Source organism: Hibiscus syriacus, unplaced genomic scaffold (genome assembly GCF_006381635.1).
Source record: "Hibiscus syriacus cultivar Baekdansim isolate YM2019G1 unplaced genomic scaffold, ASM638163v2 tig00002840_pilon, whole genome shotgun sequence".
Taxonomy (NCBI): Eukaryota; Viridiplantae; Streptophyta; class Magnoliopsida; order Malvales; family Malvaceae; genus Hibiscus; species Hibiscus syriacus.
Window position 1 is genome coordinate 7,369,916 of NW_024061947.1, and position 19,839 is coordinate 7,389,754.

The window sequence follows — 19,839 nt, forward strand, 5'->3', positions numbered from 1 at the left end:
AATCAAACGATATCGTTTGTTATGATTTTTTTAACCCCAAATTTATTTTTTGATTATAGTTATATAATTATATTTATTATTTAATATGTTTTATCTTAAATATTACGTTGTATTTGATTTAAATCATTTTATTTACTTGATTTTATGATTTTTAACTTTTATATATATATATATATATATATATATATGTTATAACTTACTTTGAATAATGTTTTTTATATTTTTATTTAACTTTTTAAATAATTAATTAATTATGACGTCGTCTAATTCTTTCGATCGATCTAATCGGTTCAACTTATTGAACCAAAAATCCGGTAGCACGGCCAATTACCGGTCTGGTTATGAAAACCATGCTCGGCAGCAGAGCTCCATCGCTGGTTTCACCCGTCATAATACGGCGCCGTTTGCTGCTGGTCGGTGTGTTTTTCGTCATCAGTGTGGGATTTTCCAATCTCTGCCCGCCTCTTCCCTCTCCCTTTTATCACAAAACAGGCAGCGCTCAGTCTCTCCCCTCTTCCCCCTCTTAAGGTAGTGGTTGCTCTGTGGTTATTATTAATGCTGATTTTCTCTGGATTTTAGCTCTAATTTATGTTGGGATTCTTGTTTTAAATTCCAAGTTTAGTGCGCAATCAGCAGATAAGACCGTCCACACTGCGAAAATGGAAACGAATAGCGACACTGTTCCAAGCATCGTCGTTTATGGTACAGTTCCCAACAGAGAAGCAACCCCCCCCCCCTTTCTGGGTGTTGAAAAGATTAATTGCTTAACGTGAATTTTGTGGTCAAATTGAATATGGGTTTGGGGAAAAGAAATCAGTATTTGGGAATATAAAGATTTAATTGAGAATACTTTTCCATTTGCAGATACACTGATTCGAACTTCGATCTACTTGATGACATCTTTTAGGGATAATTGCTTAAACCAACTAAGCTAAACGCCTAAACCCATTTCTTACTTTTCAGTATTAAAAAGTATTAGACTTTAGAAAATGCCATTTCAAAACCAAGGGTGTGATGCAGTATTAAGTTTGTTGATTCATTCAAATCAACTTGAAAGTAGCTTTTTTCTTCTTAATATTAAGGTTTCTGCTTAATTTGCTGAATAATCCATTTCCATGTATTGAATATTTGAAGTAGTTGAAATTTGAAAGTAGCTTTCTAAAAGTAATGCATGATTATATGCAGGTAAGAAGTTAGCTGGAAGCATTGTCAAAGAGAAACTTGCAGCATGTGTTAATATAGTACCAGGTTAAGTTTATAATTCTTTTAATTTGTGCCACAATATAGCAATCTATTTCAGATATGGGAATGTATTGTTTTTGTGATTGTGTTATTGTACGTTATATATGTTTTACTCTATAGATTGCCTATTAAGTTTGCATGTTTAACCTTATCAAAAAACAAAAAAAAAGTTTTCATGTTTAAAAATACATATTTAAATCATCTATCAGCTAGCTAATATCCGTTTTACGAAATGAGTGTGCCTCAGACTATCTTGTAAAGATATTTGGAATAAGTCATTTCTCTAGTTTATTCAGTTTCAATTTGGCAATTCGTAAATAAGTGATCTTGTAGCTTGAATGTCTTGCTTTACAGTAATTTTTATAAGATCCCTTGAACTAAATCCACTTGGTCTATCGCTGCTCAACTTGCCTTTTTAAAATGTTCCCTTTCTTTTCTTTTTCATTTCACGAGGGACAGTTTATTTCTGATTATATTGATTCTTCAATCATGGTTATTTTGTGGATGTAGGTATTGAATCAGTATATGAATGGGAGGGAAAGGTGGACTTTCTTTTTGATACTTGCTTTTGTTGAACTTATGCGCTTAAAATGTTAAGGCTCAAGTTTTGCCGAGAAACTGAGATTTTGAGAATCTAGAAGAGCAAATCCTTTTAATTCTCAAAGTTTTTGCTTAGGGGGTCAATCTAGGCATTTCTGATGATTGTTCTCTGGCTAAGTTTGTAATAATTAGATTATGTCTAGGATTGTTTAACCTAATTATGTCTCTTTGGCTGCAGATCAACTCCGATCCTGAGGAACTGCTCATAATCAAGACAAGGCAATCTCTTCTCGAAGCTCTAACAGAGCATATCAAGGCAAATCATGAATGAGTAAGCACAAAATAAAAATTGTTCCAACTTGAACTTGAAGTTAGAAGTTGCAACTGAAGAATGGATTAAGGATTGTTTCAAAAGGAAAAGAAATAATGTGTTTGTTATTCTTTTCGGGACATTATTTTTGAACTTTTGTTTTAACCCCTTTTAAAGCCAAGAAAATAACATCCCTTTTTTAATAAAGAAAATAAAGAATACAATGAACCAAAAGCATGCTAGATCAATTTCTGGACCTTACCTTTTTTCTTTTTTCAGTGTACCAGAAGTATTTGCCTTACCCATCACTGGTGGCAGCCCACAGTATCTAAACTGGCTCAAGACCAGTACAAGGGATTGAGTTTCCCAGATGTGGTATTTTCCGGAACGCTTGAAACCATTAAGTAGTATTTCCTTTAAGATGCCAAATCACATATATGGTTTGCATGGATAGATGCCATTAGAACATTAGAATAAAGGTGGCATGTCATTCTTGCAATATGAAAAGTCAAAATCGAGTTATGATAGGTAGGATCGTTTTAGAGTGAGTGACTTTAGATGTAAGACATGGAATTCTATTCGATAAATAAAGGGGCAACCCGTATTCAATAATGCAAGTATTTGATCCCCTCAATTTCTGCTTGCTTTCTAAAATATAGTTGTATGCGAATGGTGCTCATCGTGTAAAGGTCCTACTATTCTGCGTTGTGTATTTCTCATGCTTTAGGTTTAGGTCACCGGTTTGGTGTGAAAATAGATTGTTTGCCAACTGTTCATTATTCTAGGACAAGCCACTTAGTTGGGGGTTGAACTAGAAGAGGCAACTGGTGTTACATATCATATTCGTGTTGGATCATGTACATGGATCTGTTAGATGAAACACAAACACCTGTTTAGTTACAAGTTCATTTTCACATACTTTTTTGTTGTTTTAGCAAACAATGCTGGGAGTTGACACTCTAGCTTCCAAGTCTTCAATATTGCTAAAGAGATGGAGCTTATCCATTTAGAAGCCTAGGCCCTAGAGAATTTTTTTTTAACCTTGTAAAAATCCTTTAAACACCCACCCCATTATTAGGGTTAATGACTTCTATGGCCCTTATAGTCGAGAAAACAATAATTTTTTTTATCGATCCCTTCAATTTAACCGGTTCTAACAGAGATTGATTTAGTTGGTTATTTCTGAGTTTTGGGTTTATTAAATTGTGAACTGCATCAGTCGTCAAAACTGTCCTATATATTATTTCAAATGTACTTATTACATATAATATAATTAGTGGCTTAAATTATCTAAAACCTAATTAATTTGGTGAGCTAATTAAACCGATTGAGATTATGTCGTTTCTCCATTATAGTCGACCGGTTCAATTTTTATAAATCATAATAAGTTAGAATGATTTTTTTAAACGATTGAAGTGATGGTTTAAATCGTTTGTTCTCCCGAACAAGGGAGTACAAACACTCCACGAAACAATTATAAAAAATAACATTAACAACTATTATTATTATTATTATTATTATTATTATTATTATTGGGCAGTTGATCTGATCTTCCACGTTTGGTCAATGAATTAAAGATACTTTCTTTGCTCAGCAGAACAAGAGAAACACCGAAACAAAGAAATACAAAAAAGAAGCCAAGGAAGAAGTTGCCTCCACGTTTCTGTACACGAGATTGATTATTTTACCAAGACTTCCTATAGCTTGCCCTCTACTGTTTTAATAATAGGAAAAGCTTGCAACGTAGGCCACAACGTAAACAAGTTATCTTTCTAGAAAAACAAAATAAACTTCAAGGACTCTACCAATAAGCATTTGCATATCCCGGTCACAATCAGCAAAACTATTATGAGATCAAAAGGCTGATTAAGCCATCACCTGATGCCAAATTGCCAACGAGTTTTAATTGCAATCAGAAATCCCCCCATAAAAGAAAACGATATTTACAATGATTAAACATAGAAAGGGTAAGGCAATGAATCCGTAGCACGAAAAAGCATGGAATCCGTGGCACGAACAAGCTGGCAATTTGACGGCACAAGAGCATAAATACAACACGGATTTCCGGCACACCATGCTTTGTTGTCCATGTCATGTAAAGAAATCAGATAAGTTTTGAAAGTACGTCACAAGAAGTCCAGAAGGCTTTCAATGCAGCTTGGTAAAGTAATGGGTTTTGGTATATCCTGTTGAGAACAAACAAACAAACAAATGGATTGTTATAGCCAAAAGAAATTAAGCGAAATCCAAATAATAGAATAGCAGAGATGCCGCATATTTATCGGCAAAAGCTGAGTCAGAGAACTTCTACAAGCAAATTGAGGAACTGAGAGACTCGTTTGCTAAGATTAAAACCATAACTCACCCAACTGCAGTCGCTCCCCAAGATGCAACGTTATAAATGACTTTACTTCCATCCCATGCTCTTTGAAGCTTTCCCTTTTTCTTTTTTACAGAGAAGGTCTTGCAAAGTGCTACAAGAGAATTGCAAAGGTGTTCAGAATTCCTATGCTGGATTAATGACTGGGATTATAGTATCAATTATGGAATAATCTGGTAAAAAATATGGAATAAAAGATACTTGAGATGGAAAATATAAAAATGGCAGCCTGTTTTTCCTACAGTATATCAACCTGGGATTGCAACTGGATTAATCAATAGCAACCCAGTAAAAAACCACATAAAACCAATAAGAAAACCAATTTTGTATTTGTTTCCAAAATTTTGTTTATAATTGATGATTTGAACCTTCAACCTTATACTAAAGATCATGTCATTAAGCCAAACTTTTTTAATTAATCACAAACTATAGTTGATATTTATTTTATTATTATTTTTTAAATATTGAAAAAGGAGTTTTGATCAAAGTGGAAGAAGCCTGACTGGTTCAACTTCTGCTTCAGTCTTTTACACTGAATTTCCTAGAGTGGAATAAACAAACTCACCTTCCTGAAGTTGATTGGGGGTCAAATCCTGGGGAAGAAAACAACAATAAAACACTTTAGCCTTCAGCGGTGAATTAATGAAAATGCATGTAGACAGTTTTGTTTGGGCTTCCAGAAAGTAAGGCCCCAAACGAACTTTGAAATGAAACCATCAAAATTTTCCGGCTTTAAGAATAATACAAGTGAATGAAAACAAAGAATATAAAAAGATAATAACACCGAGAAAGAGCAAGAATTTCACATACCTTAGTCTGTTTAAGGGACAGCAAATATGCAGCCATAAAACAAGCAACACCTTCTACTATATCCTCCTGCCTAACAAGAATATAATCTTCTCCATCTAAATCAACAACTTCATCTTCCCAAAGATCATTTTTGTTGATCATGTCCCAAGAACTACAATCTTCTGGGTCCATATTAGAATTTCATTAGCATCAAGAAAAACAAAGATGCATGTTCAAAGCATTTGCAATAAATTGAAAATGGCAAATTAAAGGGGTCATTGGATGCATACTGGCTATGTCTTCTGGAACAGCCACCTGGGCACACTCTAGCTTTTCAAGGAAGTCAGAGCATTGAACTCTAGATTTTAGAAGATAGCATAACTGCATTTATACAAAAGGTGCATAAACTTTGAAAGTTATTTGGAAATATTTGATATGAAAGGCAATTCAAATCTCATATACTATTGCAAATTAAGTAGATCTCCTTTCTAGCGAGATAGGGATAACCATATTTAAGTGGATTTTTGCCATAAAAGATGCAGATTGAAAAGAGTAGCATAGAAGTGTAATATGGGCATTTATTCTGATCCTGATATTTAGTAAACAGGTGACTGCAAAGTGGACTACAATGAAAGAACAACTACCGAAACACACACACAAACTTCACACTCCAAAGAGGAATACAACCATCAGATGAATAAATAAATTTCTTCACATTCCCCAACCGTCAGACTCAACTTCCAAATGAACAGAAGAAGGTTCCAGTTTATCACAAACTTCGGCTCTGCTTTATAATTTCATTTATCCAATTCGAAATCCATTTGTATTAGTTCCCAATCTTATATCTTAGTACCAAATTTCTAATTCATATTATGAATATTAAGAATGAGAAGTTTCAATATCTTCTTGGTGCTTCGTTCTCATTTATTTCCCTTTTCAAAGTAAATAATCGCATGCAAAGACAGAAACAAACACATAAGAAAGGAGCATGGCAATTGAGTTGACATCAATGAGACAAAGGCTATGAGGTAAACGGATTATTAAGCAAAGAAAGGCATTATATAACAAATCTGACAAGGCAAAGTGTGTAAACTGTAATCTATTCTTGTTCAATTTATCTTACTATCCTCTAGCTAGCTTTTTCAATTTGTTAGAGAAAGAATGCACCCCAGCCAATTTAGCTGTTAATCAACAATAATTTATCCCTCATATGACAGCACAAACACTCCTCAAGCAAACCAGAACTCGAAAGTGAAAGTCATCACAGCATATGTAACTTATTTCCTAGCAAAACTTTACCTGTAAGCATACAGCAGCAAAAGAAAGTACTGGACAGTTGACATAGATACGCAATTGATGAATCACAACAGGAAAATTGTCCGAATGAGAACTGCCATTTAGCTATAATATAAGTCCAAATGCCTCATTCAGGCTGAGCTCAACTGAGATCCCAACTATCTATCACTCAAGGATGAAATGCATAATCCTAATGAACTACATAACGTAGCTGAACCTCTACGAATTAAAATTTTCATAGTTTTAGAATTCTCAATAACAAAGCATAGAATGAGATTAAACAAACAAAATCTTCACAAGGACAAAACAAATCCACCAAAATGAAAATCAATTATTCTTACGAAGTTGCGAGTTAAAAAAGCTGCATATGTAAGATTCTCGCCAGGAATTTCCAGAATCAAACCTCTTAGAAAACAAACAACAAACAAAAAGCATTACACAAACCTTGTCAGCTTCTTGGTCACTTTGAAGTCCGCCACCGCTGACTTCCCCTCGACGATCTACATCTTTATCATATCCATCTTCTCCGTCATTATCGTTATCGTCAATTCCAGCTTCGGCTTTATTAAGCAATTCGAGAGCTCTCTGGCACTGTTCCAGCACGGCTTGCAAAGTCTTCCTCTTAACGCGAACCTGATCCTTCTCTTCCAAAAATTTTCCCTTCATCTCCCAACCTTCCACCGCCAAGGATTCGTTGCTAGAACTCATGTCGCCAACCCTAAAACAATCTCACAAAATCCACCCAAGCCTTAATTTCAAATTCAATCAATTTTTTAAATTGTCGTCTCCTAAGGAAATCGGAAATGGAAGGGAGTGTAATTGAATTTTATTTTATGTTCTTCGTAAAATAGACGGAGATGAAGAGGAAGAACATGAAATATATTTTTGTTTTTTTTTTGGTGAAAAAAATGTAAATGTTATTTTTTGTGGAGAAAAAAAGAGGAGCGGGAAGAGGCGTACAGGTTGTAGCCGCCGTGCCAGCTTTGGCGTTTGGAGCGGCTTACACGCTGGATTTTGAGGGCCGTTCTGTTTCGGGTAGCGTGCCCCACCTCACGGGGCAATTACAGTTTCGTCAATTTATATTAATTAATAATTATATTAAACTTGTTTCTAGTTCCAACTAATCTTTATTAGGAATTGTAACTATGTTTTAGTAGTTATTTTTTTTTACAAAAGCTACTAGTTTTATTAAAAATAAAAAAAATAGAATTATAATGAAAATTAGGATTTTTTATAACTATGTACACAAAAATTAGTTATTTAGATTACAATGACCAAAAAAAGAAAAGATTAAAAAATCTAATCAATGCTCAAACAAAATAAATATACAAACAAATCTGATTACATTGGCAAACGAACCACAAAAGGGGATGAAACTATTGAAGACCACCCCAATCGCAAATCATAGTTAAGCGACATGAGAAAACTATCAACGAACGCAAAATGTATATCCAAATCAATATGAGTGTCAAAAGCAAGGAAGATCGTCATGATAACAAATATGTGTCATCTTGATCAGTCGTGGAGATGACAAATCCAACTTTGATAAAAAGATAAACGAAAAAATGGTAAAAGACTGTAAGTTGCCAAAAAGCGGAGAAAAACGTGTCACAAAGAAAAAAAAACATGTCACAACAACATAATTTCCCAATTTACCAGTTGGAATCTAACCTTTAAAAAAATGCTCTATTTCGATGAAATAAACTTCTCATTCTCATTCCTCCTTCATAACTTGGTTTCTCATTGTTTCCCAATTTATCAAGGAGATACCATTAGATCCTTTATTCGTGCCCCATATAAAGTGACAGATTAATTTCTCCATCTCATCACAAAATCCTTTAGTGATCTATGTGGACTGCATAATGTATCCCAGTATTAGAGATGTAGGTTGTTGTTCACTACTATGCAGTTATTGTGGTTGATGTGCAACTAAAAACTTGTTGAGTTTGTTAAAGTTGTTGCCGAAAGCTGTTAAGTTTGCCAGCTAGGATAATAGACAGTTATGCTAGCTAGGCTAGTAGACGGTTATAGTTTTACCTATATAATCTTGTCATTATATTATTGAAACTCAGATAATAAGAATAAACTTTTGGTATACTTGTTGTGAGTTTCTCAACATGGTATCTTTCGCTAAAGATCCTGGAGCTTGCTTGGTTACGAACTGAGGAGTGTGTTTCGGCTATTGCGTTTGCTCTTTCATGTGGTGGTGCGTTCGTGGCTTCTTCTAGCAGTGTCATAAAGTTTATCAATAAGAATGTGAACGTGGTTTTTGATAAGATGAACTTCCTATTATGGAAACAAGTTATTCTTACTGTAAGGAGTCAACACATCAAACGATTGCTTACCGGTGCGATGCAACCCCCATCATGAGGTAGTTGTTGATAATAATGGAGTCTTGATCTCCAATGAGACGTATGAGGATTTTGTTATTCAAGATAGTGATATGGCATTGTCTACCATTAGTGCTCACTTGTTACCTCAATTTGTTGGTGCTGAAACAGCTGCTCTTGTTTGGAGTATGGTACTTAAGTTATTTGCTAATAGATCTACAACTTCTGTTATGAACTTGCACTATAAGATGCAATCTCTTAAGAAGGGAGACGATACCATGAATGTGTTTTTTGCTAGGGTTAAAGAAGTTTGTGATGCCTTGTTGTCGTGTGGCAGTTCTGTTCATGTTGTGGAGTATATTACCATTATTCTCAAAGGGTTTCCAAGGGATTATAAACCATTCACGACCATCATAATGTCTTGTGGAAATATTTTCCTTAGATAAGGTTTATATTGTACTTGTTGATGCTGAAACATAACTTGTTCGACTTGCTACTTATGAGGATAATGGTATTGTCATTGCTCATGTTGCTCGTGGTATTGTGGTTGATCTTGATAGTAGTGGTCGTCCTCAACCGCACCGATCTTATTCTGGTGGTCGTTCTGGAGACCATGGTCGAAGGAAGCAACGTGTCCATTATCAACTTTGTGGAAATGTTGGGCATCTGGTCAATAAATGTTGGCATAGGTTTGGTGAGATGTTCACCGGTGTTACTGATGATGCTGGTCAGTTTTGTTCTAAGAAAGATTCAAGAAATGCTCATATTGCGGTTAGTGACACCTCTGGTTGTGATTGCTGTCATAGTAAGAAATGTGATAAGTTGTCTTCAGCTCATGCAGATCTTGCTTCTGCTTCTAATCAGTGGGTGAAAATTCAGGTGCCACGCACCATGTCGCGCCTAAGTCTGAAACTGTCACTCCCCAAGCTGAACACTTTGGTCTAGGTAATTTAGTTATGGGTAATGGTGTTTTATTGAAGGTTAATATGGTTGGTAATGTTGTGTTACATTCTTTTTCTCGTTATTTTTTCTTAAATGATCTTCTGTATGTATCTGGTGTAACAAATAATTTGCTTTCAGTTTTAAAGTGTTCTAGGGACAATGTAGTTTACTTTGAGTTTCATTCAAATGCGTGTTATGTTCGTGATAGCTCTACAACTGATGTACTGTTTACATGGAAGGTTAAAGATAATTTATATGTGTTTTCAGAAGATTGCTCACCAGTTGTTTGTAATAAAGTGCATGCTAATGTTGCTAATGCTCATGACTATAAATTGTATGATGTATGGCATAGATGGCTGGGTCATGCCAGTTATAATATTTTAGTAACAGCTTGTAAGGCCATTGATGCAACAATTCCTTCGAATGTTAATGAAAATGTGATGCATACTGCATTGACAAAAGCCATAAGTTGTCATTTCATTCTTCTATTTCTATTTATAATGCTCCATTTGAGTTGGTGTTTACTGACCTCTAGGGTCATGCTCATGTTGTTTCAAGAGGCTTTAAGTATTACTTAACATTTGTTGATGTATATTCTAGGCACACTTGTATTTATTTCCTGCAAAACAAGTCTCAGGATGTTTCAGTGTTTCAATTGTTTCAGAAGTTGGTTATGAATTAGTTTGGGGGTTTTATTAAAGCAATTTAGAGTGATTGGGGTGGAGAATATAGAAGTTTGTCTCCAATTTTACTACAAGATGACATTATGAACTACCTTACATGTCCTCACACTTCTGAGCAGAATGGTTTTCTGGAGAGGAAGCGTAGGCATGTCATTGAACTTGCTTTAGTTCTATTTGCTCAAGCTTCTACGCTTATACAATATTGGTTCTATGCAGTAATGACTGCGGTTTATACTATTAATTGATTACCAACTAAAGGGTTAAGAGGAATATAACTGTGTGAGCGGCTTCTTGGGAAGAAACCATATTATACTGCAATGAAAGTGTTTGGTTGCAAGTGTTTTCCTTATTTACGTTCGTTTCAAACACATAAGCTTGAGTTTCATCTCAAGTGTGCACGTTTCTAGGTTATAGCCCTCAATACAAAGGATATATTTATCTTGTTTTGAGTGAGAGAATTTATGTGTCTCGTCATGTAGTTTTTGAAGAATCTGTTTTTCCATTTGCAAGTTTGTCTAACAAGTCTCCTACAGCATGTATAGATGACTCGTACAAATGAGCTAGCTGAACTAGAAATTGTGGCTGATATTTCGAGGTTACGGGTAGTAGCTACTCAGCCTGATTTCTCGTTGACTGACCTGGGTATTGTTGAGTCTAGTGATGCACTGCAGGGGTATGTACAGGTTGAATCAGTGCGTTCTGAGTCGGCACCTGCAATGGCTGGTGAATGTTTGTTTGCAGATGAGTCTGATGAAGTACTTGCTTCTAATAACCAGACAATTGTACAAGTTGTTGATGCTACCGTCAATATATCTGAGCATTTAGCCACACCTGCACCTGCTTTGAATAATCACCCTATGCTCACGAGGAGAAAGTGTGGCATTTTCAAGCCTATAACATTTCTTCTGAAACTGTGGAACCCGTTAATGTGTATGATGCCTTGAAGTCTTCCAACTGGAAAACAACAGTTCATGCTGAATTTGATGCTTTATAGTGTAATGGTACATGGAATGTGGTAAAGTTACCCCCTGGACAATCAGTTGTAGGGTGTAAGTGGCTTTTTAAACTGAAAACTAATCCAGATGGTTTGGTTCATCACTACAAGGCTCGGTTGGTTGCTAAGTCCCAGGACATTATTTTACTGAGACCTTTCTTTAGTCCGGTGGTTAAGTTTGCTACACTTCATGTTGTCTTGTCTCTGTCTGTGGCTCGACAGTGGCAATTGTACCAGATTTATATTATTAAAGCATTATTAAATGGAGAGCTGCATGAGGATGTGTATATGCAACAACCTCCAGGGTTTGAACAATATGTTGAGGATGTCAGTCAGTTTGTGTGTAAACTGCACAAGGCATTATATGGACTTCGTCAAGCACCTCGCAATTAGCATACTCGATTAAAGCAATGTCTACTTCAGCTAGGGTTTGCAGAATCTAGGGCTGATACATCACTGTTTATTTGTAATAACATGGGTGTTTTTCACTACAATAAATTTATCAATTTATGACGAAATTTCTATGTGGCGTTGCATATAACGTCACAAGATATACAATAATTGTGACATTTTTTTAATTTTTGTCATAATCAATGATTGATGGTATATCTTTTATGAAAATTTTAAAATTGGCCATTGATTTTCGTCACTATATGTTTGGAGCCAAAATTTGCCTCTAAAAAGAATTGGTGGGAAACCTTTTAATGACAATTAGACAAAATGGTGACATTATAAATTCGTCACTAATAGAATATAAGTATTAGTGACGATTTATTATAATGAAGATCTGATTTGAATTAGTAGCATGTCAAATTTGTTGCAAATAAATTCTATTCACGACAATTTAATTTGTCATATTTTATAAGACATAAAAGGTGATAGTTTATTGTTGTCACAAAAATAAATTTAACATGACAAAATCAATTACTTACCACTCATTGTTATACCTATTCTCTTTTATATGACAATTTTAAAAGATATTGTGAGATTATGTCACTTAATTTTTGCACCAAAAAAACATAAAAAAAAATTGGTGAGAAAAGTTTAGTGACACCTTGGATGTGCCACTAATTCAAAATCTTATTAGCAACGATATTTTTTAGGCTCATACTTCCAATCACTCCTACTAGTTTTCTCAAACTTATGTTTTTTTATATATTTATATGTATATGTATAATATTTTTCAGTTAATATGTATATCTATATGTATATTTAAGACCCCTTTTTACTATTAAAAGGTAATATTTAGTTGAATATATCAAAGTTGAGTGGTAGATAATCATATAATTAATTAAAAAAAAGATAATCATATAACCTTAATGAATAAATCAATTTAAGTAGATTCATTATTTCTAATTTATCACATTATAATGTCCATAAAAGAATTACTCATATTTATCGATATCATAACAATATTTTTTAATATACAACAAATAGGATTTTAATATTGGTTTAATATTGGTTTTTTGGAAAATAAGGAAGAAACACATATTATAAAAAAGAACTGTTTTTAGTTACAAGAAAAAAACCCTAGAACTGTTGTCTTTTAACCCTCTTGTCATCACTGTCTGGCTTCTATTATCATGTCGTCGTTTCTTGGGTTATGTTATCATTGTCTTCGTTGTATTTCCTTTGGATTCATCAGATCAAGCATTCAAATGGGTAAGATTATTCTCACATTTTTTATTTCTATTCAATTTGTTAAATTAGGGGGAAAGTAATTGATTTTGAAAAGGAGTTTTTGTGCGTGGAGGTAGTTACTTTATGGGTTCAATGTCGTTATCGCCAATTTTTACGTGTGAAGGTTCATGTTTGATATGTTCTTTATTGGAAAGAATTTGGGGCCTTGATTGCATGGTCGTTGATTCATCGTTCCCCTATTTTGAATGAGGATGTTGTCAATATGATTGAATGGTGTTTCCATTCACTCTCTATTTCAGCATTGGTCTTCTTCATTGGTGAATCAACATCATGGTGGTCGCTGTCTATTGTTAGATACCTTGAATTCTAGTGCATGTAGTAATTCTTTGCTCCCCTGCAACATTTGAATTAAAGAAAAAAATATAAATAATAAATAACAAAATGATAAGTAAATTATAAATTATATACGTATGATACTACTGTTTTTAATTGATAAAAGGATAGTAAATTATGTTACTTAAGGATTTTAGATAGTAATTGATTACATTGTTATTACTATGTGTCACTATTACCTTACCAGACTAGGAATTCAATATAATTTTGAGCTGTTAATTCGTGGTCAATTTTGGTGCAGGAAATATGTAACACCCTTAACTCATATCCGACCCGAATACAAGTCTGAGGTGTCACATTGACTTTTCAAAACCTTGACTCTTATAGAAAATCCCGGGAATTTTTAAAACTTTCATTAAAACGAAATACTTTAATTTACATAAGACCATAAAATACAAAATCGATCAGAGTATTTGTAATTAACACTTATTACATGCCAACATTCTATACATAACCAAGTACATACTTTGTCAATTACTTCTGATCTGATCTCTTAGTAGTATTGCTGTCCGTGCTACTTCTATTTCCACTTTTCCTGATTCTTGGTACCTACGTGTAAATCACTTACACGCTAAGTCATAGACTTACTGAGGCAATAAATGAATATGCAACAATAAACTTATGAATGTTCATACTTACCATTGGATCATGACATTTCAATATACATGTTTCTATCACACGATAACATATAATGCACATACGAAACTTACCTTCTTGTATCACTTTCACTGTAAATCTGTATTTCAATTGTATAGCCCATGTATATTATTGAGAATAGAGGTATGTGAGTACATTGAGGTTGTGCACTAATGCTGTCACCACAGCTCGTATCAATTTCCTCATGGGGCACCGAACCTTAGTTCAGTATTCGTCCCGTAGGACTATTATCTATGTCCTGTAGGACCCCTACATCCCGAAGGACTACATCCCGAAGGACTATTATACCCTCGACTCTTGGCATGCCAATTACACCTATAGTTCTCATATCGTATACTATGGGCATTATTGTTATATTTCATATGTTCATGTACTCATATCATTTCTCTTGTGATCATGTATCTCATATCACTTCATATCATGTTCTCATATCACATGTCATATCACATATCATATCACATGAACATATATATGTCTTATGCATGTATCACAATAATTATCATGTATGCATATAGTATGCACTCACCACCACTATTATATTATAAAAATCAACTTAGGAATTAGACTTATCACAAGTCTTATTCCATTATAATATACATATAGTATGCACTCACCTTAGCTTTGATTTGATTCGATTCTAATCCTTTGATCGTTCCGGAATAAGCTTACTTTTAGTATCTACATAATCACACATGAATCTATATCAGTATTATAACTAATATATTCTAATAGTTCATTCTTTAGACTAAGAGAAAAGTAAATTTCATCTTTTAATGAAGGTATGCATCGATGCACTACTGATGCATCGGTGCATAAAAGACATTCGATGTTTCATTATTAATGGGATGCATCGATGCACTACTTATGCATCGATGCATGAATTGCATTCGATGTTTTTATTTTAAAAGAGTGAATCGATGCACTACCAATGCATCGATACACCTTCAAACAATTTCTGGGTTTTAACCTTGATGCATCGATGCATTATGAATGTGCATCGATGCACTCTGCCCAGAATCCTCTTTTTGAACCCGAAAATTCATTCATTTTGGATTAAATCCTTCATGTTTAATCCTCTTTTTCATTCTTAACTCTAGTACACATCCTTAAACCAATTTATACTCATTTATTTCATCTTAAACCTTCAAATCCTATCCTTCATATGTAATTCAAGAATTACATTAATAAATCAACATGTTTGAATTCCGCTTTTAACACTTCGTATATCTTAACTAGATTGATGACAAGTCAAATATAACTTTCAATTCTAGTTATGAACTCTATTACAAGATTTCATTCAAGAACCTCTAATCTTTAATCTTCTCTATCACCTTTATATTTTGATCTTAAGATAACTTAAGCTTTACTTAAGCTTAATTATCATCTAATGATCAAAACCCAAATCTTAAACTTAACAAATAATTAACTAAGTAGAAGACTCACCTTTGAGCTTGGAGATACGGGAGGAGAGGAAGAAGAAGTTCTGGAGAAATATCTCCCTACATGCTTATCTCTTAATAAAGAGATAAGATAATTATCTTTTAGATAAAAAGACAATTTTGCCCTTTAATTACTTTAATAATTACTAACATTTTTAGGATTTATTTCCAGATAAATCATTGAACTAATCCATTCTTCTACTTTAATCACCAAATTCTGAAACTTTACAATTAAATCACCCATAGTTTGGGATGTTACAACTCTCCCCCCTTAAGAAAATTTGTCCTCGAATTTTCATTATGCAAAGAGGTAGGGGTACTTAATCCTCATGTCCTCTTCACGTTCCCATGTTGCTTCCTCTACTTTGTGATTCCTCCACAAGACCTTAACCAATGGAATAGTCTTGTTCCTTAGTTGTTTGACTTCGTAAGCTAATATTTGAACAGGTTCTTCCTCATAAGTTAAATCTGGTCGGATTTTAATTTCTTCAGGGGTCACAATGTGAGATGGATCAGATCTATACTTTCTAAGCATTGAGACATGAAAAACATTGTGTATCTTTTCCATTTCAGGTGGCAAAACTAACTGATATGCTACTGATCCTACCATCTTAGTAATCTCATAAGGTCCAATGAACCGAGAACTCAACTTTCCTTTACGTCCAAACCTCAATACTTTCTTCCACGGAGACACTTTCAAGAACACTTTATCTCCGACTTGAAATTCAATTTCTTTCCTTTTTAAATTAGTATACGATTTCTGTCTATCAGCTGCACCTTTCAGATTATTCTGAATTACTTGAACTTTCTCTTCCGTATTCTGAATCAACTCAGGACCAATAACTCCTCGATCCTTAAGTTCATACCAGTTCAAGGGCGTACGACATCTTCTTCCGTATATAGCTTCATATGGAGCCATTTTAATGCTTGACTGATAACTATTGTTGTATGCAAATTCAGCAAGTGGTAAATACCTTTCCCACGATCCTTTGAATTCAATAACACAAGCTCTTAGTATATCCTCCATAATTTGAATAGTTCGCTCAGATTGACCATCGGTTTGAGGATGAAACGCTGTACTGAAGTTTAACCGAGTTCCCAACGCTCTTTGTAATGACCTTCAAAACCGTGATGTGAATCTATGAACCCGATCAGAAACTATGGAAATAGGTACACCATGCAACCGTATAATCTCTCTAATATACAACTCAACATACCTATCCATGGAGAAATTAGTTCATACTGGAATAAAATGGGCTGACTTAGTCAATCTATCCACGATTACCCAGATTGAATCCTTTTTGTTTGGAGTTAAAGGCAAACTCGTCACAAAATCCATCGTTATGTTTTCCCATTTCCATTGAGGAATTGAAATCGGTTATAACAATCCTGACGGAACTTGATGTTCAGCTTTGACTTGTTGACAAGTCAAACACTTTGATACAAATTCCGTAATGTCTTTCTTCATTCCCGACCACCAATATCGACTCTTGAGATCTATATACATTTTGTTCCCTCCCGGATGCATTGTCAATGGACTACAATGAGCTTTCGTTAACAAATCATTCTTTAATTCATCATCATCTGGAATTACTAATCTTTCTTGATAATACAAGTTCTCATCAGACTTAATCTTATAATCCGTACCCTCTCCATTCTTTATCTGTTGTATTCTCTTTAAACACTTTTCATCTTTAACTTGCAATTCTTTAATTCGATTTATCCATACGGGCTTGACTGTCAGTTCTACACAAATTGCACCATCTTCTCTTAAAGATAATCTAGCATCAAGAGTTCGTAAAGCTGCAAATGTCTTTCGACCCAAGGCATCAGCTACCACATTTGTCTTTCCAGGATGGAAATCAATCACCACATCATAATCCTTGAGAAATTCCACCCATCTTCTTTGTCTTAAATTCAACTTTTTCTGAGTCATCAAGTATTTTAAGCTCTTATGATCCGTATACAAGTAGCACTTTTCACCATACAAGTAGTGACGCCAGATCTTTAAAGCAAACACTACTGCCGCCATCTCTAGGTCGTGTGTTGGATAATTTTTCTCATGCGGTTTTAGTTGTCTCGAAGCATAGGCTACCACTTTGCCTTCTTGCATTAATACGCATCCCAAACCACTATGAGACGCATCACTATACACTATAAAGTTCTTTCCAGACTCGGGTTGAACTAACACTGGAGCTTCTGTAAGAATCTTCTTTAACTTTTCAAAACTCTCTTGACATTCTTGAGTCCAAACAAATTTTACTTCCTTTATCAACAGTTTAGTTAGGGTAATGCTATAATCGAAAAGTTTTTAACAAATCTTCGATAATAACCAGTTAACCCCAGAAAATTTCTAACTTCTGATACATTCTTTGGAACTTCCCACTCCAGAATAGCTTTAATCTTTTGGGGATCCACTCGAATTCATTCTTTAGAAATTACATGTCCAAGGAATTCCACTTCATTCAACCAGAATTCACATTTAGAAAATTTAACATAAAGCTTATTGTCTCATAAAATCTGTAAAACTATCTGTAAGTGTGAACTATGCTCTTCTTCTGACTTTGAATATATTAAAATATCATCAATAAACACCACAGCAAACTGATCCAAATACGGTTGGAAAATTCTGTTCATTAAATCCATAAAAGCAGTTGGTGCATTCGTAACTCCAAACGGCATCACGATAAATTCATAATGACCATATCTTGTTCTAAACGCCGTTTTCGAAATGTCTTTTTCTTGAATCTTTAATTTATGATAACCCGAACGTAGATCAATTTTTTTTATTTCTTTATCCATTTATCCTTTCATTATCAAAATCTTCTTATATACAAATCATATCTTTATCACCTCTTTATAACGTTAATAACCAACTTTACTTATACATAACCTCATTCTTTACTATCTCTTATAATTGTATTTTCTTTCATCAGCTTCTAATTCTTTAACTTAATATACTCCAACTTCATAACTCTGTTAATCAACATCGATTCTTCTAATCTAAAGCGAAAACCTTCATCTAACCATTCATATACATTCTTTGTAATTGGAATTATTTCAACAATTACCAAATCTCAATACTCATCTCATCCCTTTATAATACTTTTCCCGCTTCAATTTTCATAACTCTAACATAACTTTTAATCTAATTCACAAAGGTTGTCTTTAACCTTGGTTTATTATCAATTAAATCATTGTTTAATCTTTCAGTACCAGACCATACTAATTGAGTCTGTCTGATTCTCATTAGATTTGATTATCTGGCAGAGAATACAACTAATTCATACCTTATCTGAAGTTAAAAACCAGAATCTCTACCTCTCTTTGATAGTACTGAACTCTATGAAGCACCAATTCTCTTAATCATATGAGATTTGTATTCTCCAAACTTTTCATTCTGAGCTCTTTCTCTTTAAAGCTTTAACACAATTAACCATTTCTTGAAACGATAACAAATTCAAAACCAGTAACACTCTTTTAATTTAAGGCGCAAGTCCTAAACAACAAATCACATGTATCATTTTCAGTCGGAATTAACTCAGCATCAATTCTGCTTAGCTTATTAAACTTATAATCATACTCATACAAGGTGTAATTCCCTTGTTTCAAGCTCGTGTATTCCAGTTTCATCTGTCTTATAAACTGGTCATCAATGCACTTATTCTTGAACTCTTATACAATTCTAATCACATCATTTAATCTTTTAACGTTCTTATGGTGACAATTGTCCACCATACTCTAACTTACCAAAGTAGTAACAAAACTACTCAATTCAACATCTCCACTTTGAAGAAATGAAAACCTTCTATCATATCATTAAACCAAAGGTCTATAACAATAGAACCTTCCTCAAATCCACCCTTGAACTTGGGTGCTCGCAACTTTATCAACTAATTTGATACATTCATTCTATGAGTTAAAGAAGTATAAATTGAAAACACATCAGAACATTCTTCAACATGAAGAATAATTTTCCAAATTTTATACAGGCACCTCCTGAGGTGTTCGCTCTTCTCCCTGCCTGGCCAGGGCTGGTGAATGCTATTAACTTCAGGTTTATTACCTTTCACTTCTTTTGAAGCTTTTATTATCATACTTCTATTATCACATAATAATATATTTTTATTAGCAAGACAACATACTCCTTACACTATCAGATCAGAATTTTTCACTTTGAGTTGGCATGTATACTTTTTAAAA

General features: G+C 34.0%; 2 protein-coding genes across 3 annotated transcripts; one reads left to right on the forward strand and one right to left on the reverse strand.

Annotated features, from left to right (window-relative positions):
* The first annotated feature begins 253 nt into the window (after nt 1–253).
* Nucleotides 254–2,726, forward strand: LOC120152273 (protein CutA, chloroplastic-like). The gene is made up of 6 exons (XM_039164532.1): nt 254–528; nt 623–702; nt 1,186–1,248; nt 1,753–1,784; nt 2,021–2,113; nt 2,372–2,726. Exons 1-5 carry the CDS (start codon nt 254–256, stop codon nt 2,111–2,113), a joined length of 543 nt encoding a protein of 180 aa, XP_039020463.1. The 3' UTR covers nt 2,372–2,726.
* A 1,085-nt stretch (nt 2,727–3,811) lies between these two features.
* On the reverse strand, nt 3,812–7,601 carry LOC120156082. 2 transcript variants are annotated; one of them, XM_039167505.1, is made up of 6 exons: nt 7,002–7,601; nt 5,552–5,642; nt 5,283–5,440; nt 5,038–5,065; nt 4,458–4,566; nt 3,812–4,278 (listed from the first exon to the last, which is right to left on the reverse strand). In XM_039167505.1, exons 1-6 carry the CDS (start codon nt 7,263–7,265, stop codon nt 4,197–4,199), a joined length of 732 nt encoding a protein of 243 aa, XP_039023436.1. In that variant the 5' UTR covers nt 7,266–7,601; the 3' UTR covers nt 3,812–4,196. The 2 variants fall into 2 exon arrangements, with proteins under 2 accessions (XP_039023436.1, XP_039023428.1); XM_039167497.1 differs by having other exon boundaries at nt 5,283–5,443.
* Between the last annotated feature and the right edge of the window lie 12,238 nt (nt 7,602–19,839).